The 22,681-nt window shown below is 49.1% G+C and overlaps 1 protein-coding gene, 1 long non-coding RNA gene and 1 pseudogene across 3 annotated transcripts; 2 read left to right on the top strand and 1 right to left on the bottom strand.

Moving 5' to 3' along the window:
- Positions 1-829: 829 nt before the first annotated feature.
- Positions 830-8,880, bottom strand: LOC148118666 (uncharacterized). Its single transcript, XR_015735838.1, has 4 exons — positions 8,682-8,880; positions 6,511-6,643; positions 5,573-5,783; positions 830-2,146 (listed from the first exon to the last, which is right to left on the bottom strand). It is a non-coding gene; the product is annotated as an uncharacterized LOC148118666 (long non-coding RNA).
- A 1,215-nt stretch (positions 8,881-10,095) lies between these two features.
- Positions 10,096-10,387, top strand: LOC125399054 (cytochrome c oxidase subunit 7C, mitochondrial pseudogene; annotated as a pseudogene).
- A 4,503-nt stretch (positions 10,388-14,890) lies between these two features.
- Positions 14,891-21,648, top strand: Tor1b (torsin family 1 member B). 2 transcript variants are annotated; one of them, XM_087899782.1, is made up of 6 exons: positions 14,891-15,131; positions 15,621-15,886; positions 17,963-18,138; positions 18,666-18,793; positions 19,167-19,420; positions 19,456-21,648. In XM_087899782.1, the coding sequence occupies exons 1-5, from the start codon at positions 14,936-14,938 to the stop codon at positions 19,406-19,408; spliced, it is 1,008 nt and encodes a 335-aa protein (XP_087755908.1). In that variant the 5' UTR covers positions 14,891-14,935; the 3' UTR covers positions 19,409-19,420; positions 19,456-21,648. The 2 variants fall into 2 exon arrangements, with proteins under 2 accessions (XP_087755908.1, XP_087755907.1); XM_087899781.1 differs by having other exon boundaries at positions 14,892-15,131; positions 19,167-21,648.
- The last annotated feature ends 1,033 nt before the right edge of the window (positions 21,649-22,681 follow it).

The raw sequence follows: 22,681 nt of genomic DNA, 5'->3' as shown, positions 1-22,681 counted from the left end.
GCCGATTGCTTTAGGACAGGCATAGCTATGTCAACATCCCCCAAAATGTGACCTCCCAGCTGTAACAGGCCGTCAACAAACTCAGGATAAGATTCTGAGGGTCCTTAAAGAACCTTGGCCAGCTGTTCCCAGCTCCTTTATTTTACTTTTTTTTAAAATATTTATTTATTTACTATGTGTACAATATTCTGTCTGCATGTATGCCTGAAGGCCAGAAGGCGGCACCAGACCTCATTACAGATGGTTGTGAGCCACGATGTGGTTGCTGGGAATTGAACTCAGGACCTTTGGAAGAGCAGCCAGTGCGCTTAACCTCTGAGCCATCTCTCCAGCCCCCTCCCTGCTCCTTTATTAGGTAAAACTTTCTACGCTTTAAAAACAGCAGGGTCATAAGTAATCTGTGCTGCTAAACCCAAGCACCTTCCCACACCAGCCAACATGCCAAGGTCATACTGGAGCAATTCTCCTGCATTTCACCTGCATTCCACAACAAACAATCCCCCCCTACCCCCAAAGACAGGCTCTGCAAAGTTGCCTCCAACCACTGGGCTCAAGGGTGAATTCCACAAAAGACTCCATTAAAGCCACAGTGAAGGGTTCCACCAAGGATTTCACTAAAGCCACTGCTTTTTTTAGTTGCTTCATGTCTTCTTCTTCCAACTTCCTTTTTAACAATATAATCTCCCTTTTTAAAATCTCTTCTTTCTCTTCTATATCCCTTTCAGTACTTTTAACTTTTACCTACTCCCAAAAGGTGAAAGACTCCCGTGGGCGTCTTCCCTCGGGAGAGACCCCGTGCCCAAAGATCAGTCGAAAACACGCAGCCGGATGCAAACAGCAAGAGGTTTATTGGATACGCAGGTGCCTGGGGCGACAGAGTCTCTCGGAGGACTTGCGCGCCTGCAGGTTGGGGGTGAGGGGTTTTTATAGGAGAGCAAAAAGCGATGTTTACAGAAGCAAGATGCAGGGTGGTAAATTCTTAACCTAAATAACAATGAGGGGACTACTCAGCGGTTTACTGTTCCTCTTATCCTGTCCCCCCCTTTTCCTGGCTGGCGACCAGATATCTGATTGCACAGCCCCTGACTCGTGACGAGCCCCGCTTTATACGTGACTCAGGCCTTGCAATCCTCTCTTTCTTTGTTTTCTATGGCCAGTTCATAAATTCCCTGTCTTGTAGCCAGATAAGGCTGTCCTTACTCTAACTTCAGGTATCTTTGCTCAGCATTCCGGAGGCCCTGAGCCTGTTATTTGCTCAGCATTCTGGAGGTCCTGAACTGGGCTTGTTATCTGTGAACCTTTGCAAAACGGTATAACTATGGTTAAAACTAGTTGGGGTCCTTCATTCCCCCATTTTTTTTCTAGTGCCTAGTTCTAATCATAGAACTAGATTTCAGTATAAAGCACTGTATTGGAGGTGTAACACCAAAATCTGAACAGCACTTGTTCTTTTTCTAAAAAAAGGTAATATCAGTAGCAGAAACAAAATTAGGAGTGGTCCCATAAGGGAGGATATCCTCCATCTTTTAAGAATAACAAATCTAATCCCCTTTTATTCTGTAAGACCATTTTTGAGAGGGAAGTCAATGACTCTTTGAGTTTGGAAACAGATTGTTCTAAAGCCCTCAAATCTTAATACATTGAAGTACTGAGGGGCCTGTATTAGGGCAGCAGTACCTGCCCCAACATCGGCAGCTTCTCTAAGGCCCAGGATTACTGCTAGTGTCAGAGAAATAGGTTCTCGTTGAAAGCGAGATGGGTGCCTGTCAAACTCATACCAGTTGTGTAAGCACACAGTAATCTTTGGTATCATCAAAAATTAACATTGACATGCAAGGCATCAAGCCTGTACTACAAACCCATCATCTACCTAAACCAGGAACCAAGTACTAGGCGTCAGGAGTCTTAGGGCCCTTTAGAGTCTCATTACATAACCTCAGTAAGAGTCCGTCTATGATTAGTCCTCTAAACCCAAGCCTTTTGACTGGTAGCGTTGTCAAAAGCCTCGGATACTGTAGTTTGGGTAGTTCAGGAGCTCGCTTCATGTGGGAGGCGTGGATCCAGGCAGAGATGCATACTTCTTTCAGTTGTTTTCAGATCTGGTGTCTCTCCATTTCAAGGGCCTTTAGACGGGGAAAATAAAGGTCTAGAAAGAATAACATCAGGATTATACATTTTATCTGACTCAGTGAGCAGTGGTGGTTCTCCACATAGGATCTCATAAGGGATGAGTTTAAATCGCCCTGGGGTATTCCAAACCTGGAACAGGGCAAAAAGGGAAGGAGGGCTGTCCAGTCATTTCCGCAGGTCTCTTTTTAGAATTTTATTTATCCTTTCTACCTGTCCTGACTCTGGGGTTGGTAAGCACAATGTAATTTCCAATCAATCCCCAATTGGGCGGCCAGTCCCTGACTTACCTGGGCAACTAAGGCAGGTCCATTAACAGACCCAATTACCTTGGGTATCCCAAACCTTGGGAAGATTTCTTTGATCTTCTTAGCCACCGCATTGGCTGTCTCAGTCCTGGTAGGAAAAGCTTCTACCCAGCCTGAAAAGGTATCTATAAAAACTAATAAGTACTTGTTGCCATATCTGGCTGGCTTAATTTCTGTAAAATATACTTCCCAGTAGGCTCCAGGCCAATCGCCCCTGAGCCTCTTCCCAGGAGCATATATGGAGTGTCCTACATTAATCATAGCACAGGCCTTGCAGTTTTTGACTACTTCTTCTGCCAAGACAGAGAGTCTGCCATCTGATTTCCTTTAGCCACAGCATCTCAAGCTTTTTGGTGTCTTGGACAAGTATATGTCTTTTCCTGCAGATGTTAACAGTCCTCTTCGTCTGTATATTGCTCCATGAATATGAGCAGTGGCAAAAGCATACCTGCTGTCAGTGTAGATGCTGAGACTTCTCCTTCTGCCACTCGTATCCAAGCCACAAGTTCGGTTTTTTTTTTTGTGCCAACGTCCTTCAGGGAGGCTATGCCCAGGCCATTTGCTTCCCATCCACCACTGCTGTCCCCGCCTTCCGCTCACCTTTGATCACGAAACAGCTGCCATCCGTACACCAGCTCGGACTTTCAGGCCACGGCTGATCCTTCAGATCATTTCTGGTGCCAGCTTCTCAACGCATTGATGAGTAGACGAGATGTCATCAGTCTCAGGCAGTAGGGTAGCGGGATGGAGGACAGCAGGGGGAGTGAAGGTCACTGGTTCAGTCAACAAAAGGCTTTAATCACCTCCAGCCTGGTTTGAGTAAACCCGATCTGGGCCTTCAGCTTCGTTAGCAAGTCTCTTTCTAATAAAGATAGGACGCTCGGGGATAACCAGGAAGGAATGAGTCACTTGTCCTCTCCCCAAATCTACAGTTCGTGAGGTGGTCCACAGATATCGTTTCTGTCCAGTTGCTCCAATTACTATAGTCTTTTATTCTCTCCCCTCTAATCATCTTTTGCTAGGGCCAGTACCTTAGAGTCCCTTCCTTTCTTCTTTGGGCAATTTCTTGCCCAATGTTCTTTTTCTTTGCAATAAGCACATTGTCCTTTGTCCAAGGGGTGCCTGTCCATGTTCATCTTTGGTCTTCTGTTGCCCAGGTTCCCTATCTGTCTATGTTCTATCTTTTCTTTCTCTCCTACCATTGCGGCCAAAATTTTATCAAATTTCCCTTTTGTCTATGATCCCTCCAGTCCTCTTTCTTCTGCCTCCATCTCTCTCTCTCTCTTTTTCTCTCTCATGCTTTTCTTTCTCCATCTCTCATTTATGAAACATTTTCTCTGCCTCCTTTAAATGCTCAAGAAACATAGATGGCAGAGCCCTGCGGTGATGGACTGTCAGCTGCTCCCTACCTGCTTTAAGTTTGACCTTAAAAACATACACGGGGAACTAGATAAGGCCCATTTGTTTACATATTTTTTAACCAAAATTTTCCTTGTTTTTTTAGACAACATGGTAGACAGCATAAAAACTCTTACCAAAGTCTTCCTTGCGGTTTTTCTCAGTGGGGATATATGACTATGTTTTAAACAAGAACAGCATACAAGAACAGCATATAAAATCCTATACCAGTGTGAAACATTTGAGATCAACAATAGGCTCTTTTTTAAAAAAAAAATAAAACATTAACCAATGATATTTTTTAAATAAGAACAGTACACACCAGTACGAAACATTTGAGACCAGCAATTTTTTTAACATTAACCGACAATAATTTGTAACCAGCCTCTATAAATGATGACAGATATTTATAATATTTATAACCCATAGGATCTGAAAGAGCTCTTCATAGGTGGAGTTAAGCCTTGGCCAGCTTTGACCAAAGGTTTGAGGCGCACAGCTCCCATTATCCAGCCCAGCCATCCACGTGCTTGGGGCTGAGGCTGACTCTTTTTTCTTTTCTTTTTTTTTTTTTTTTTAGAAATATACCCCTATGCTTATGGCCATATCTCTAAAGTCTTGTAAGTGATCACAATATCAAAGTCAAAGAAAGGCACAACCATACATAGACACATAAGACAAAGGCACCAAACAAACCAAAGACTTCAAGCTGCTTCACGGGTGTGACCAGCCCCATTTCCTGTCTGGGCCGCGCACTACATGGGCGCCGACCCCCCTCCATCATCACCCGGTTGTTGCAGGAGTTATTCATCGGGGCCCGCGGCCCGCAGACGGCGAGGGGGGGGCGCGCGCCTTTGGGGCCGCACGGGGAGAAAGCGGCGGGGATGCGCCGAGCCCGCCTGAGCCCAAGCCGCTGACCTCCCCCCGCACAGATGGCCCAAGCGCAGGGCGCCGCTCTCCCAGCTCGCGGGGGCCGGGCCTCCGTCGCCGCTGCCTCCTCTCCCACTGGAGTCCTGCCAGCAACGGCTCGCAGGCCGAGGGCGGGCGGTCGTGGGCGGGGACTCTGCCGCTTGCCCTGGGCTCGCCGGCCAGGCTACAATGTCGGCCGCCAGCAAACCTTGCTCTCCACGGCGAGCACGGCGGGAGGCCAGGCAGGCTGCCAGCCCTCAGCGGTTCCCGGCCGCTCGCTCAGGCCTGGGCGCTCGGGCTTCCCTTAGCCCTCCCACGCACGCTGCCGCACTGGGGGTGCCAATCTGTAGTGAGGCTTAAAAAGGGTAGTTAGAGACTGCCCCCTGCTGGTGTTTCAATAAACAAACAGACAAACCATAAAGATGCACAATAGGACGAACAGACTGACAATCAAACACGCTGCGCAAACGGAGGCTACTACGAAGAGGCTCCGGACACCTCGCCTCCCCAAACGAACCTCGTACTTCGGACAAAAGTCCGACTCTGGTCGTGGGTTCAGACAAACGAACCTCGTACCCTCAGACAAAAGTCCAACTCTGGTCGTGGGTTCAGACAAATGAGCCCGAAAAATCGAGCTCCCAAACTCCCTCGGGACGTCTCCCGGGGTGCGGGGGGGGGGGGAGTCCGAGCCCGTCAGCTCCTTTCCGAGGCCCGCCTAATACAAACCGACTCAGCTGAATCGAACAAATTCAAATTCACAGCGCAACATTCAGACGCAAAAGACGTAAGACAAGACAAGTACAGGATACATAAAGTGCTGGCCAGCTTACCTCACCTCCCGGCGGTGATTCGGCGGTCTCTGGGATATGGCCTCAATTCCCGGCCAATGCACCAAATGAAAGACTCCCGTGGGCGTCTTCCCTCGGGAGAGACCCCGTGCCCAAAGATCAGTCGAAAACACGCAGCCGGATGCAAACAGCAAGAGGTTTATTGGATACGCAGGTACCTGGGGCGACAGAGTCTCTCGGAGGACTTGCACGCCTGCAGGTTGGGGGTGAGGGGTTTTTATAGGAGAGCAAAAAGCGATGTTTACAGAAGCAAGATGCAGGGTGGTAAATTCTTAACCTAAATAACAATGAGGGGACTACTCAGCGGTTTACTGTTCCTCTTATCCTGTCCCCCCCTTTTCCTGGCTGGCGACCAGATGTCTGATTGCACAGCCCCTTACTCGTGACGAGCCCCGCTTTATACGTGACTCAGGCCTCGCAATCCTCTCTTTCTTTGTTTTCTATGGCCAGTTCATAAATTCCCTGTCTTGCAGCCAGATAAGGCTGTCCTTACTCTAACTTCAGGTATCTTTGCTCAGCATTCCGGAGGCCCTGAGCCTGTTATTTGCTCAGCATTCCGGAGGTCCTGAACTGGGCTTGTTATCTGTGAACCTTTGCAAAACGGTATAACTATGGTTAAAACTAGTTGGGGTCCTTCAAAGGTATATTAAAGCCCCCTGCTTGTAGAAACCAGGAACTAAACTCTTTCAGAAAATTAGGCAATAAACTACCTTACACAAAAGAAAACTGTCTTAATGAACTCTTGTGCTGTCTTAGTTTTAATAGCGGTGCCTTGTTTCTCTAAAAGAACTCTCAATTGGCCCGTCAATCAAATGGTGTTTTGCTTCTTTAAAAGAATTATCAATTGGCTCACCAATTGACCCATCAATACTAAATTATTAGCACCCATTTTTAATTCAGCCTCACCATCAATTTCTTACCTGCTGGCCAGCTTCCAAGGGTGGTCTCTCAGGGGTCCCCTACTTCCTGATCGTGCTGATGGTCCTCCAATGCCTGCTTTACTCTCTACTGTACAGTTTGTGCTAAGGTACCATTCGCGAGCAAGGCAAGGGCCTGGAGATTAAAGGAACACACAAGAGCCGTGGGTCATCCATGAAGAGAGAATGCTGAATGCCATTTATTCAAGCTTAGAAAACCTTCTATACCTAGCTGCTGCTCAATGGAAATCCCCCCAGGCAGGTGGGAAATTACCAGGCTCAAGAGTAAACAAAACCCCTGAGCTAACCACCAGAGGGGCAGAGGGAGCAGAGGAGCAAACAGGATGTTTAGCCAGAAATTTCAACAAGATGTTTGGCCAGAAACTGTCCTCAAGATGAACCCCGGGAAGAAGGGTAGACCCATGGGCCCTACAGTGGGGGTGGACTTTGGGGTTTTCCTTACTCAGGATACTGCCCAGTGTATTGGTTGACTTCCTATTGTCTACAAGATGTCGCTCTCTTCAGCTCCAGCACCACATCTGCCTGTACGCCGCCATATCAAGATCACAATGGACTGAACCTCTGAGACTGTAAGCTAGCCACCGTCAGTTAAATGTTTTCTTAGAAGAGTTGCCATGGTCATGGTATCGCTTCACAGCAATAAAAGCCCTAAGACAACTGATCAAGCTGGTGTACACTTTTAACCCCAGCATTCCAGAGGCAGAGGCAGGAGGATCTCTGTGAGTTCCAGGCCAGCCTGGTCTACAGAGCGAGTTCCAGGTCTCCATAATCTTTTGAGATCTTGTCTCAAAAGAAAGAAAGAAACAAACAAAAATCTGTAATCCTAGGTGTCCTGGCACTTACAATGTAGTTTAGGCTTGCCTAGAATTTATGGCCTGGCCGTCCTCCTACCTCAGTTTCCTAAATGGTAGGATTACAGCTACTAGCCACCATACTCTAAAATTTAACATATTTGCTTCTCTGGTGACTGTTAAGTTGGGGACAAAACCCCAGCCCCTGGCCTGGGAGTTGCTTTGCTCTGGACTCCAAATCCCAGCATGCAAGGTCCTGACCCCTCTCTTGGGGTGGAGGTCAGGACCAGTCCCACAAGGTATTTAAGGGGCCTCCTAGAGGAGGAACACGTAGTTTTTCAGGTCTGCATGGGTTCCTTGCTGTCCTGTCTCCCTGCCATGCGCTCGGCCACCTGAGAGCGTCTTACTTAATAAAACGATGAGCATTTTGATTTGGTCTGATTTGACCTAATTGGATTTCTTATGCCGGCGGAGCTGCTCTTATTCTTAACAGTGACCACACAGCTATCAGTGTTAAAATATATACTGGGAATTATTTTTAACATACAATTGCCCACTAACAACAGTAACACGTTTTACATTTTAAATTAATTACTATTGGTAGTCAAATTATTAGAATTTTATAGAATGTATCTTTACACTTATTTTTCTAATTATGTGTGTGGCAGGGGTATGTGCACATGAATACAGGTCCCTTGGTCAGAGGCATTGGATTCCCCTAGAGAAGAGCTAGGGGCGGCTGTGATCTGCCTGATGTGGGTGCTGGAAACCCAAAGGATCTTCTGCAAAAGCAGCATTCTCCTGTAATTGCTGACCTATCTCTCTACTGTAAACAACTCCCACCACCTACCCCTTGCAAAGAGAGAGCTTCACCATGTAATTCATCTAGCCTGGAACTTACTATGTAGAGTGGACTATCCTCAAACTCACAGAGCTAGTCTGCCCTCTCTGCCTAGAATCAAAGAGTTGAGCCACCACGTTCATCCTCAACTGTATCTGTAGTCAGGCGTTCTTGTCCGACTTTCTCTGGATCGGCAGCCCCCAAATGATGACATGGAGACTTATTATTAATTATGAAAGCTCGGCATTTAGCTTAGGCTTGTTCCCAACTAGCTCTTATAACTCAACCTATTTCTATTAATCTACGTTCTGCCATGTGGCTCTTTATCTCTTCTCTATTCTGTACCTCTGACTTCCTCAGCGTCTGGCTGGCATCCTCCTCTGAGCCTAGGTTCATCTCCTGAGTTCCTCACTCTCCCGGAAGTCCCATCTAACCTCTCCTGCCCAGCTATCGATCATTCAGCTTTTTGGTAACCTCAATGACCCGTCTTTACACAGTGTACAGTGTCCTGCAGCACGTACCTTAGTAAGATGGATGGGGAACTCTCTTGTTTCCCTTTCCACTCACATCTTGTCCGTGGAGAAAGTGTCCATTGACATTTCCTCTTTCCGTGGAGCCAGAAGTCACTGGGTTATGGAAAGAGGTTGAGTTTTTTTAACCAGGGTCCTCAGCATGGGTCATTCTTATGTACCCTTGAGAAGTCTATCTCAGGGCTGCAGACAACCGGCCTAAGTCAAGGAAAAATGCATCAAAGGACGCCTCTCCGTGGCCATTGCCACTCTATTCCCACCACCTCCCCCATGCCCACTGTCTCCCCATGCCCACTACCTTCCCATGCCCACCGCCTCCCCCATTCCCACTGCCTCCCCCATCCCCATCCCCACTGTCTCCCCATCCCCACTGCCTCCCCCACCCCCATCCCTACTGTCTCCCTGTTGTAGAATATTACTTTAGGATATGTTACATTTGTCTATGCTGTGTTGGTCCCCTAAGAACAAAGAGTTTAAAAAAACTCAACTACAGGTATTTATTATTTCATCTGTTCCTCAGCTGGTACCAGGATGGAACTCAGGCATGCACCTAGGTAGGTCTAGCATGTCCCTTGGAGTGCAGCCATGGGAGGTGAAGAAGCAGCCCAGAGGCATGGCCCTAGCCCTGGTCCCTCTCTCTCTCTCTCTGAGTGGCCCTGGACATGTGATGGTACCAGTCTGTGCCTTGGTTTCCCTATCTGGAGAGTGGGGGTACTTTTTCTTCTCGGAGTTGCTGAGAAACCAACGACACTTGCCAACCACGCAGACAAAGAGACAGATGTGACCCCCAGCTTTGACCCGTTCATATGTGCAGAGAACTTGCACAGGCCGTGCCTGTGTGAAGGAGAAGGTTCACTGACTCTGGGTGCTGCCACAATTTCTGGAAATATTTGGCGTGACATTCTGGAGTCACAAAAGCTTAGTCACTGGTACCTGTGACTAGTGAGACTACAAAGCCTACACATCCTGCAAGAGATGGCAGATTGCTGCTGCGGTTTGAAAGCTGGTCTCTAAGATTCAGTGGGACATAAACTCCCACTGCAGGAGTGATGGGGGAAGCACTGTTAACCAATCACTTTTAAGAAGTGGAGCCTAGGGGCTGGAGAGATGGCTCAGTGGTTAAGAGCATTGCCTGCTCTTCCAAAGGTCCTGAGTTCAATTCCCGGCAACCACATGGTGGCCCACAACCATCTGTAATGAGGTCTGGTGCCCTCTTCTGGCCTGCAGACATACACACATACAGAATATTGTATACAAAATAAATAAATAAATAAATAAATAAATAAATAAAAAGAAGTGGAGCCTACTTCGGTAGAGCAAGGTTGTGAAGGAAGAGGAGTGTGGTGGTGCGGCCATTTCTTAGGCCTTCCATCCCTGAGCCCCTCACTGATCTTCCCGCGGCACCATGTTCGGCCAGAGTGTCCTGAGGTTCACCACCTCCATGGTCTGTCGCAGCTACTATGAGGAGGGCCCGGGGAAGAATTTGCCATTTTCGGTGGAAAACAAATAGCGGTTACTGGCGATGATGACTGTGTACTTTGGATCTGGATTTGCTGTTCCTTTCTTCATAGTAAGGCACCAGCTTCTTAAGAAATAAGATATTTAATTCATCCCTTTAACAGAATGAAGATTGTTTAGGAGATGTGATCTGAAAATTAGATTAAACTCTTGAACTCTTATTACTAAATAAAATTGTAAATAAAGAAAAAGTGGAGCCTAGTTAAGGCGTGACTACCTAGACCCAGGAAGAAAAACTGGGACGGACCAGGTGCTCGTGCACCCTCTCTCTAGGTAATTCCTGCTGGACACAGCGGAACTCGGACTTCCCATTCTTGCGGCGTGAGTTTCCCCTTATAACAATTAAAAATATAATTGTTTATCTTTAAGCTGGCCTGATTATTTCCCGAATCGAGCTAGCTTCTACACAGAAGTGTTAGGAACATGGGGATTGGGAGATGGCTCCAATGGTAAAGGATTTGAGTTCAGATTCTCAGCACTCATAAAATAGCCAGATACTGCTGCATGCCTGCCTCTGTAACCCCAGCCATGGGGGATGAAGAGATGGAGACAGATGAATCCTTGGAGCTCACTGGGCAGCTTGTCTAGCTAAATAGATGAGCTTCAGATTCAGTGAGTGATCTTGTCTCAAAATAGAAGGTGGGAGACAAAAAAGTTGGAGCCCCCTCCCAACCCTCCACCTAAAAAAGAGAGAGATGGTAGCCAGACATGGCTGTGAAATCTTTCAATTTCAGTAATTGGGAGGCAGAGGCAAGTGGATCTCAAGTCTCTGTGAGTTCAAGTTTCAAAACCAGCCTAGTTCTACATAGCTAGTTCCAGGTCAGCCATTGCTGTGTGTTGAGATTCGCATTCTCTCTCTCTCTCTCTCTCTCTCTCTCTCTCTCTCTCTCGCTCTTTCTCGCTCTCTCACCTTCTCTTTGGTTTTTCAAGACAGGGTTTTTCTGTAGCCTTGGAGTCTGTCCTGGAACTAGTTCTTGTAGACCAGGTTGGCCTCAAATTCACAGAGATCTGCCTGCCTCTGCCAGCATCCGAGTGCTGGAATTAAAGTGTGCTCCACCACCACCTGGCTCATATAGAGAGAGGGACTGAGGAAGATACCAAACATTGACCTCTGGCTCTACATAGACACTCTGATGCATGTGTAGCCACACACACACACACACACACACACACACACACATCTATACACACAGAGACTTGAGAGGTAGTCTGACTGGGTCCTCAATTGTCACACACAAGATTAACCCTGGCGAGGCCTTCCTTGTCCTTTTACCTTCTGCATGGAGGACACAGCAAGAAGGTGCTATGTAATGAATCTTTCTCTGTACTGCCAGCTCCCGAATAATATCACAGAGATTTATTATTAACTATGAAATCTTGGCCTTAGCTTAAGTTTGTTCCACTAACTCTTATAACTTAAATTAACCCATTTACTTTAACCTACTTCCTGTCACGTGACTCTTTATGCTGCCTCCTCATGTCCGGCTGGTGACTCTGCCTTCTTCTTCCCAGAGTTCTCTCTCTGCCCACAAATCCCGCCAATACCTCCTGTCCAGCTATTGGCCGTTCAGCTTTTTATTACACCAATCACAGAAATACATTGTCACACAGTGTACAAATATTCCACAACTGCACCATCTTGGAAGTGTTCAGCAGCCAGCATCCTCTCCTGATGCTGAATCTATGGCTCTCAGGTCTTGGCTTGCTCTGCCTGCCACTGCTTGTGTTTTAGCTCATGCCATCAGTTGCTTCCTCTGGACCATTGTTTCAGCTACAGAACTGGCCCTTCCCTTCTATGGACTTGACCCCTACTACTCAATATAGGTCCAAGGTGATCAGAATGTGACAGGCACTGTCTCCTTACTCGGAGGCAGTCCCACAAGATGACTAAAGCATGGTGAAGCCTGGCAACTCTGACTTCATTGTGTCTCTTCCTTTTTGTTTGTTTAGTTGGTATTTTGATTTCTCAAGATATGTTTTCTCTGTGTAACAGCCCTGGCTGTCCTAGAACTCTCTCTGTACACCAATCTGGCCTCAAACTCATAGAGACTTGCCTGCCTTTGTCTTTGTCTCCTGAGTGCTTGGGCTAAAAGTGTGAGTCACCACCTCCCAGTGTCTTCTCTTCTCTTCTTGTCTCCCTCCCTCCCTTCCTGTGTGTGTGTGTGTGTGTATGTGTGTATGTGTGTATGTGTGTGTTGAGAAAGGGTCTTATGTAGCCCAGACTGGCCTCAAATTCACTGTATAGCCAAGGATGGCCTTTAATTCCCAATCTTTTAGCCTCTGTCTTCCAATTGTTGAGATACAGGTAACTACGGTCAGTTTTTGTTGTCTTTTGGTTTTTACTTTGTTGCTGTTTGTTTGTTTTGTTTTTAGATAAGAGTTTCTCTGTGTGGTGACACCCTTAGCTGTCCTGGAATTCACTCTGTAGACCAGGCTGGCCTTGAACTCAGAGACCCACCTGTCTCGCCTCTGTGTACCACCACGCCTGATTTACTGTCAGTTTTTACCGCCTTGTATTTCAGAATGCCAAAATGGGCTCCAGTCATTGTCCTAACCCTTCAGTCAGCCTGGATTTCTGGAACAGGCCTGATCAATCAACATCCATATGACAAGGGACCTACACCAACTGCAATCACGGGTGAGCCAGCACAGCATCCTGTGAAGACAATTGTCTCTGAAAGGATGGCTGGAGCAAGCTCCTGACAACTGACTTGTTCCTTTAAAGAGTATAGATTCCTGGAAGTCATCCTCCAGAACTAGAACTGAGTTAATGATCAACCAGACCACCCTTTAACCAGAAGTGCTTAACTATGTGCATGCCTCTTGTCCCTTGTCCCAAGTCCTCTTCTATCTAAAGCTAAAGTCTGTGCCACTATCCAGAAGATGGACTTGGGGTCACTGGTCCCCTTATCTGCTACGCTTCCTAATGTGATACGTTGATTAAAAACTCTTTCATAATCACTATTAATCATCACTTTAATTATTACACTGGGACAGGTCACCAAGATCAACCTTCAGGATCCCTGGGGGCCTTAGCTTTTGCCCTAAAACCCCAAAGATAAGAACAGTCATAGCCAGTGGCTCTGTCATGAGGTCAGGAACACCTGTCCTGTCCCCTGATGTAGACCTGGTACTGTACATGGTGCTGGGTCTCACCCACAGCCAGAGTTCATGAGATATCTGTTGCACATTGGCTGCCTAAAGAACTCAATCAAGTTTGGCAAAGCCTGGGCTAAGAATAAGTGGACCGCTGTGACAGTCTTTCTCTCTGGTGAATGATCTCTGAGCAGGCTGTGTTGTCCTTATTGGGAGCCTGTGACTCCCGACTCTACTCCAGAGCACGAGCTAACTTCGTTCAGTGTCTGCAAGTCTTCTGGTCCCTGCACTGTCCTGGATTCTCACCTCCCAGTACTCTCCACGATGTGTGCTGTCCTCAGCTCCTCAGACTGTCTACGAGCCCCACTCTCTAATAGGCCATACCACTGCTTGGTTTTTGGTTGGCAAACTCCTTAGGTTTTTGTTTGGACAACACCTTTAATCTCCAACTTAGGCAAAGGCTTTACCTATTCCAGGGTCCCTGAACTCTGATGGCTCCATTATTGTTCCTTGTCCCCTTACCTGCCTCCCCAAAAGCCTGTAAGTCCTGAAAGGCAGGACCAAGTCTGTCTGCTGCACTGCTGTTGTCTTCCCAGAAAGCAGCCTGGGGCCTTCCATGTGGCATGCAGCATGAACGAATGTCTGAATTTACTTGTGAAACCCCAGCATGTATCTCTAAGTGCTCCATATCCCGGATGCTCAGCCCTGGGCCTCGCACCAAGAGGGCTTGCCAGCTGTTCAGGAGGGCTAGAGGGCTAGAGGCGGGCAGATGTGAGAGTGCTCATCACAGTCCAGGGGAAATGAGACAGGATGACAAACCCCAAATTTGGGATTCTGAGAGGCTCTTAAAAAGGTCCTATCAGTCGGGCAGTGGTGGCGCATGCCTTTAATCCCAGCACTTGGGAGGCAGAAGCCGGCAGACCTGAGTTTGCCAGGACAGCTAAGCCTACACGGAGAAACCCTGTCACAAACAAACAAACAAACAAAAGGTCCTGCGAATTTGGGGTGTAGTTTAGTGGTAGAGCGGTTGCTGAAGAATAAGAAGGTCTATAGTGATGGCTCTGTTGAGCCCTTGCTGTGCAGGCATGGTGCACTGGGAAAAAGGAGATGCCAGGAGACAAGGAGGAAGCAGCATAGGCGGAACAGAGTAAAGGTAACAAAGCCACATTAAAGAATGTAGATTAAAAGATTTGGGTTATTTAAGTTACGAGAGCTAGTTAAAGGCATGCATCACCGCTGCCTGTCTCTATGTATGTTTTTCAATTATTTTATGTGTATAGAGTGTTTTGCCTGTTGTGTGTCAGGCGTGTGCATGCACGCCTTTAATCCCTGCACTCGGGAGGCAGAGGCAGGCGGATCTCTGTGAGTTCAAGGCCAGCCTGGTCTACAGAACGAGTTCCAGGTTAGCCAGGGATAAACAGAGAAACCCTGGGGTGGGCGGAGGAGAATACAGACAGGATCCTATAGGGTTTCAGAGCGCTCACAAAGAAAGAAGGTGCATTAAGCCTCCCGCCCCTTTCCAGTGCGGCCGCTCTTTCGGCAGGCGGAAGTGACGTGCAGTACCGGAAGCAGGTCTGCAGCTCTACTGGGACTGAATTCGAGCGCGGCATTACTTCTGTGGGTGGCACGCGATGCGGGGCATCAGGGCGTTCGTGGGCTCCGCGGCCCTGTGGGCTCTGCTGGCCGCCCGCGTCGCGGCGGCGATCGAGCCGGTGACAGTGGCTGTCGCCATCGGGGCCATGTCCTACCTGTCCTACCTGTCCTACTCGGGCGCGTTCTGCCGCTTCTCCGAGTGCTGCCACGAGGAACGGACCCTCAATGCGTCTGGTACGTGCCCGCGGGCAGGTCGGGGCGGGCGGGATAGCGCCGGGCGTTCGGTTCCACCTCCAGCCCGACGCGTCGCGGGACACAGACTCGCCACACTTTCGCAGGCCTTCTTTGCAGTGACCGCCCGGAGGACTGGACGCAGCTGGGCTGCCTGTGCGCCCTGTCACTCGGGGTCAGGCGTGCACCTCCACCCTGAAAGCCCGCCCGCCTTTGGCTCTTGCCTTTCCCCCCCCCCCCCAGCCGACAGGGGTGGCGGGAAAGCTAGCACGGAGCTCAGCGGCGAAATGTCTCTTTGGATGAAAAAGTCCGCGTAGCTTCATTGTCAGACACTTAAGAGTTAAGAACTGCCGCTTAAAGGGTCTGATTATAGATCCTTAAGGTTCGGGCTCTGAAACTTGGATCAGCCGCTAAGCTGTGCCTCTCTCCGGCCAGTTTCAGGTGCTTTTTTTAATGTATATTTTTCTTTCTGTTTCGGGCTGACCTCCGCAGCCCTCAAGCTGGACTTGGAGGCAAAGCTGTTTGGACAGCACCTCGCCACCGAAGTGATTCTCAAGGCAGTGACCGGCTTCAAGAACAATAAAAATCCCAAGAAAGCACTGACTCTGTCCTTGCACGGCTGGGCTGGCACGGGCAAGAATTTTGTCAGCCAAATTGTGGCTGAAAACCTTCACCCAAAAGGCCTGAAGAGTAATTTTGTCCACCTGTTCGTCTCTACTCTGCACTTCCCTCATGAGCAGAAGACAAAACTGTACCAGGCAAGAAAACCTTTGCTACCCGCTCATATATCTGGGCCTCTGCTTCTTTCTGCCTTGCAGTAGCTCCGTCCGGCTTCTTTGCCTCGCTTGTCCCTCTCTGTTGTTTGCTCAGAGTCTCACTGTGTAACTCTGTCTCCCGAGTGCTGGGACCAAAGCTGTGGGCTGCCATGCCAAGGCCATATTTATGCTTTTTGAGTTAAGGTCTCATTGTGTAGCCCAGGCTGGATCCGACTGCCCCAGCTTTCTGAGGACTGAGATTAACAGGCATCCACCACTTTTGCCCATCTTAAAGCGTGTGTGTGTGTGGCGGGGGGGCTTAGTTAGGGTCATGTAGCCCAGGTTGGCATCAAATTCACTATGTAGCTAAGGCTGGCTTTGAACTTCTGATTCTTCTACCCCCACCTTAGTGCCAGGATTATAGGTGTGCCTCACCATGCCCAGCCTTCTATTTATTTATTGTTTGTTTTGTTTTTTGAGACAGGGTTTCTCTGTGTGGCTGACCTGGAACTCGCTCTGTAGACCATACTGGCCTTGAACTCACAAAGATCCGCCTGCCTCTGCCTCCTGAGCGCTGGGACTAAAGGTGTGTGCCACCACTGCACAGCACCTTCTCTTAAAATGCTATTCCAGAATAATCCAGTGAGGTAAGGGATGCTATGAACATTAAAAGAAGGAGCCAGCAGCTGGGCATGGTGGCACCTGCTTTTAATTCCAACAGGTGGATCTGAGTTCAAGGCCAGCCTGGTCTACCTGAGGAAGTTTCAGGACAACCAGGGCTACATAGAGAAACCTTGACTGAAAAAAAGGGGAGGGGGATGGAACCAGCTAGTGTTTGGGGGCCATAGGTTCAGTCCCTGGAATTTGGGGGAAGAAGAAGGAGCTAGAACAAGAAAAGATGAGAGGCAAGGTGACTGATTTGTATGGCCTGCAATCAGTGCCTCCCATCTGGATCCTAGGCACCTAGAAAGTGACTCTCCTTCCCAGGAGAGCAAAGGGTGTTAGGTGGGGCAGTCTAATGGCATCATCGAAAGCTCTCCCCTGTGCTGCAGCCTGGGTTTGGCCCTGCATTTTGCAGGGTACAGTTTTGATTCCCTTGGCTCCTTCCATCCTCGGGTCTCAAAAAACCACACCTCCAGACTGTTTCTCCTTGTGTGATCTGTGCACAGAGCATTGGCTGCTTCTGAGTTAGCTGACTGGCTGTTGGTCCTTCCAGGAACTGGCTAACAAACAGAAGCTAAGGGAAGAAGGAAATGAAAGTGAATCTTTGAAGGCAGGGAGGAGTGCCAAAGGGAGGAAGGCACAGTTGTTTTTTAGGTGCTGGGGATAGAAAGCAAGGCTTGTTCATGCTGAGGACATGCTGTTGCCACCAGATTACAGCCCCCACCACAAACATAATGGTCATATTTTCCACATTTTATTATAGATCTCTTGGACTACAGTATTTGCAGGGCGTGGTTCATGGTTGTGGCCTCCCCCCATACAGGGGATGAGAGGCTGTTGCTTGGGTGTTGCAAGAAAGCAAAGGGGCTAGCAATGTAGTCCCGTGCTTTTCCTGTCGGCCAGGACTGCTCCTATACTCACCACGTCAGTCCAAAGCTGTGGCCATTGCACTGTGAAGGTCTGAGTCCAGTTGTCGTGGCTCTGTGCCTGGCTGGCGTCTTGGTCTCTTTGCTGTTGCTGTAGTAAGATGCCCCGACAGAAGCAGCTCCAGGGCTCTTACCTTCCTTGTTTGAGGCTGCTGTACTATATGTTGGGTGAGTTGGCCAACCAGCTTCTGCCCAATTCTCTACTTCCCATTTTGTTGCGGAAGGCTGAGGTTACAGGTGCATGTGCCAGCATTGCCGTGGGCATATATGTAGAGGTTGGTAGATGATCTGTGGAAGGCGGCTCTCCTTCCACCATGTGGGTCCCGGGGGTTGAACTCAGGTGGCCAGGCTTAGATGGCCTTTCCATCTGTGGTAGCTTGGAAAGTGTCTACCTACTGTGTGGGGACAAATGCAGCTGATGGCTTCTCAAAGCCCAGGAAGCCCTGCGCCCTCATCCTCTGAGCTGTGCCTCTCTTTATGGTTGGTCTAGGACCAGCTCCAGAAGTGGATCCGAGGCAATGTGAGCGAGTGTGGCACCTCCGTCTTCATCTTCGACGAGATGGATAAGTTGCATCCCGGGATCATTGATGCAATCAAGCCCTTCCTCGACTACTATGAGCAGGTGGATGGGATTTCCTACCGCAAAGCCGTCTTCATCTTCCTCAGGTCAGCCAAGGAGGCTTCTCAGGCACTATCAGTCTTAGAATGCGGTTCTCCTGGCCATCCAGGACAGAACTGCCAGCTTGGCAAAGCCGTAGGCTCATTTGTCAAGTTTCACTTCCCAGTGTCAGTCTGGCACAGAACTGGGTCGGGAATCAGCCAGAGTGATCCCTCAGTGAGGCACTTGGTGCCCCTGCCAGCCCCTCCAAGCAAGCATTTACATTCTTGCAGGCAGACATGCTTTTGCCCTTGTAGCATGTTGCAGATAGTCCTGAATTAAAGCTTTGGAGCACTAGCTGGGTGGTGGTGGTGGCACACACCTTTAATCCCAGCACTTGGGAGTTAAATTCAAGGCCACCCTGGTCTACAGAGTAGAGAAACCTATCTCAAAGAAACAAATCTCTGGAGCAGTGGAAGTGGGGGTGTCATGCGGTGCTGTGGTGATACCTTATGAGCTTTGGCTGAGTGCATTTGGCAGAGAGGTGGGGATAACTGAAGTGTGATATTGGTCTTTACATCTCTGGCCAACTCAGTAATGCAGGCGGGGACCTGATAACTCAGACGGCCCTGGACTTCTGGCGGGCAGGAAGGAAGAGGGAAGAGATCCAGCTGAAGGACCTGGAGTCTGTGCTGTCCGTGGGCGTCTTCAACAACAAACACAGTGAGTCCATTAGGGACTGGGGGAGGGGCACCCAGTGCTCTGTGTCACTCTTGCTTGCGCCTTTGCTGCCATAGGGAGTTTTCTTAGGGTATTATGAGGGTGTATGTCACTTGCAGAGTGTCTGGAAGGGTAAAGCTATGGAGGATGGCTGGGTGGTTGTGGCACACGCCTTTAATCCCAGCACTCAGGAGGCAGAGGCAGGCAGATCTCTGTGAGTTTGAGGCCAGCCTGGTCTACAGAGTGAGTTCCGGGACAGGCCCCAAAGCTACAGAGAAACCCTGTCTTGAAAAGACATGAAGGATGGACTATGAACCGGGATCTCAGATGGGTGTGTCCAGGTGGCAGTGACAGGAGACCCTGTCTTGTTCTGCAGGTGGTCTGTGGCACAGTGGACTGATAGACAAGAAACTCATTGACTACTTTATCCCCTTCCTGCCCTTGGAGTACAAACACGTGAAGATGTGTGTGCGGGCAGAGATGCGGGCCCGAGGGGATGCCGTCAATGAAGACATCGTCACCAGGGTGGCAGATGAAATGACATTTTTCCCCAAGGAAGAGAAGATCTATTCAGACAAGGGCTGCAAGACAGTGCAGTCACGGCTAGGTTTCTACTGAGCTCTTCACCCCATGGGGTGGGAGGCTCCCCTGGATCCTCCCACCCCCTTCAGGGCCGCCTCCCACCCCCTTTAGGGCCTTGCCTTGTGGAAACACTCTGAAGACCCCCCCTTGGGGCTTTGCACATTTGCACCTGTGGACTCTGGGGCTGCTATCAGTGCTGCACGGCAGCAGCTCAAGATGAACTTTTAGAACCTAACACTGCTACTGTGAACCAAGTGCCTAGAAACATCTGAACACAGGAGGCCTAACACAGATCCTATGTGGCCAAGGTACCCGTGCCTCAGGTGCCACTAATGGGCTACAGCCTTGAGGAACCAGATCTTTCCTTCCAGGAGCACCCACCTGTGTTTGTTGTTTTTGTTTTTTGTTTTTTCCTTGCCCTGAGCTGGCACTCTATGACAGTTTTCAGAAGCTGGTGGCATTGACAGATGCTTGATCCCTGAGGGGAGCATGTATGTGGACTTGATCTTGGCTGAACTGTCCGTGTGAGTAGTGGGGGCTCCCCCTGAGGCTCCTGTGGTACACTGGGACACAGCCTTTTGAGGCTATACCTTACCTTAGCTGCTGCTCTCGCAGCCCCCGCTGTGGAATTCTCTCGACTGTCTCCTACTGTGTATGGGTTATAGCCTGCCTTCGACCTCGTCCTAGCCTCATCCTGGTCCTGTCAGAAAAGACTGAAGCTTTGGAGGTCTTTGGTTCCTGTTTGCCTGTTAAACTTACTCTGAAGGTACAGCATGCATAGGAAGAGTGAGCTCTGGGCCAGGGCCCGCCTGGCCACACACAGTATGCTCAGACTCCGTCCAAAGGAGTGACCACACATACCAGAGATGTCGGGTTTTTTTTTTTTAAAGAACATGAATATTTTTAAAACATGTTTTTACTTCTAAACCTTAGGAAATAAAGTATAAGGTGCCATGTATTTTAAAACCTAAGAAGTGCCCAGTCAGTGGTGGTGGTGGCCCAAGTCTTTAGCACTTGGGGAGTGAGGCAGGTGGACCTCTAAATTTGAGGGCAGCCTGATCTACAAAGTGAGTTTCAGAACAGCCAGGGCTGTTACATAGAGAAACCCTGTCTCAAAAACCAAAAACTTAGGAAGGACATAAAATAGAATAAGTATTCTTAGTATTCCCAGGCTTTTATTGTTGCTGGGTGTGGGGGCACAATGCCCATCATCCTAGCAGGAAGATCAGGATTCAGGGTTCCTCTGCTGTGTTGTGAATTTGAGGCCAGCTTGAGCTACATGAAACTCTTTAAGGGGGGGGGGTGTTAGGGCCAAATGTGCAGCGTGGAATGAAATGGACACAATTTTAGACTCCGTGGTCCCCCAGTTTGTGGTGGGTCCCGGATGTACTCTCAGGGTCATGTCCTTAGGCAGCACTGGGCCAGGCTGCTCTGACGGTAGGAAAGCCGGGCTGCAGTTCCGGCCTTTTGAGCCGCTCTGTCCCACAGTCTCCGTGCTGCCACAGACATGAGAACTCTGCCCTGTGTTTACAGAATGTGGGAGAATGACTATTTTTCTAACATGGAAACGCCTTATAGAGAATCACATTTAGTCTTTTAAAAATGCCAAAGTAACAGCCAGAGAGACGGCTCAGGGGGCAGAGCGCCCGACCGCTCCGCCCGAGTTCGATTCTCGGCCTGGCACCGCATGTAGTTCTGTGACCGTCAGTCAGTGCCGCCCGGCGGCCTGCAGAACGACTCACACACAGTATCCCACTGTCTACGTAAATCCGTGTAGAGTAGTAGGCAAAAAAAAAAGCCAAGGTGAACTGGGTGTGGTGGTGCACACCTTTAGTCCCAGTACGTGGGAGGCCATGGTAGGATTCTCAAACTTTGAGGCCAGTCTAGGCCACCACACAAGGGAATAGCAGGCCCGTGGTGTACATGCCTGTAATCTTAGCACTTTAGGAAGACGAGTTTAAAACCAGCCGAGCTACATACCCTGTGTCAAAGCAAAGAGGAGACAAAGCCTGCCAGAGTGAGGCTGACTTCCATGTCATGTTGTTGAGTTGGAGCCAAGTCACCATTTAACCTGTTGAGTCCCTGTCAAGAAGAAACAAGCTTTTCTGTTTACAATGATGCAATATGTGGACACGTGTTGGCCACCTTTGGACTACTGCTGTTATTGATCTGTAACCTGGAAAGGCCAGGCCTGCCCCAGCCTCCTCACCCTGCCTGTGAGAAGGCTTGAAGAGAGCTGGACGCAGACTAATAAAGCCAGTGCAATGTCACTTTTACTAAGTTTCCCTCGTTTGTATGGCAGCAAACTGAGCTCAGAATGAAGGCTCTAGAGCTGCCCATGTATTCTTACCTTTCCATACCTGGATGCACAGGTTGACTGAATCACACAAAAATCAATGTTTGCTTTTGGGCTTTTGGTATGTTTGCACTTATGAGGGGTAGGCAATCACATGCATGCACATACATGTAGAGGTCAAAGTTGGGTACCTCCTGAGTTCTCTACCTTCCTGAGCAGCTCTGGAGTTCAGAGGCAGGGAGCTGCCAGAGATATAACATCCTCCTAATGGTGATCTCTACCTGGCCATAGCTGTCTCCATTCTAGCTCAAGAGATCTGAGTGCTGGCTCTTCCTGCCCAGAACTGGTAAAGAGCCTGATTCTAGTTCTGTTTGTTGACCTGGCTTCTCAGCAGCAGTGATAGCATTGCCCCATCACAGAACAGTCTGGAAAGTAAGCTCTCTTCACCGCCACCCTGCTGCTCCCTTTGTTTCTCAGCTGACCATCCAGGAGCCCAACACGGCACCCACTCTGTCATATCTACAGGACTCAGCAGAACAGAGGACTGTGCTCCATCTTTAGATGAGTAGTCAGACCTGATGTGACCATCATCGGAAGCCCAACAGGCTGGTAGCAGAGGCAGAGGGTGGTTCTGCCAGCAATTGACCTAGTTTTTGACTTATTGAACCGTCAGGCCCTTTAGGCCTTGCTAAACCCAGCCCTGTGAGTGCCCTGAACCGCAGCCACACCCGCAGGAGCCCTACCCCTTGGCAGGCATCGTGTGTACATAAAACAAGCCCATCTGGAGCTCTGCCTGCCAGGCATCTGGGGTGGACCCGACGCCCACAGTGCCACTCAGCTTGTTCCCACTTCACGTCTGAGTCCAGGGAAGAGTACACCCGTGCATTTGTGATAGTAATCCGGTTCTCTTGTCTAATCACTGCACAGCCCCTGGCAGGGTGATGTCAGTACCCAAGATGCCATTCATGCAGCAGGTGCCCATGCTTGGACTTATGCAGTAGAAACACTGGTGG

Source organism: Myodes glareolus, chromosome 21 (assembly GCF_982192425.1).
Source record: "Myodes glareolus chromosome 21, mMyoGla1.1, whole genome shotgun sequence".
NCBI classification, from domain to species: Eukaryota; Metazoa; Chordata; class Mammalia; order Rodentia; family Cricetidae; genus Myodes; species Myodes glareolus.
The sequence above is the reverse complement of the archived record's forward strand: the minus strand, read 5'-3'. Positions and strand labels throughout refer to the sequence as shown.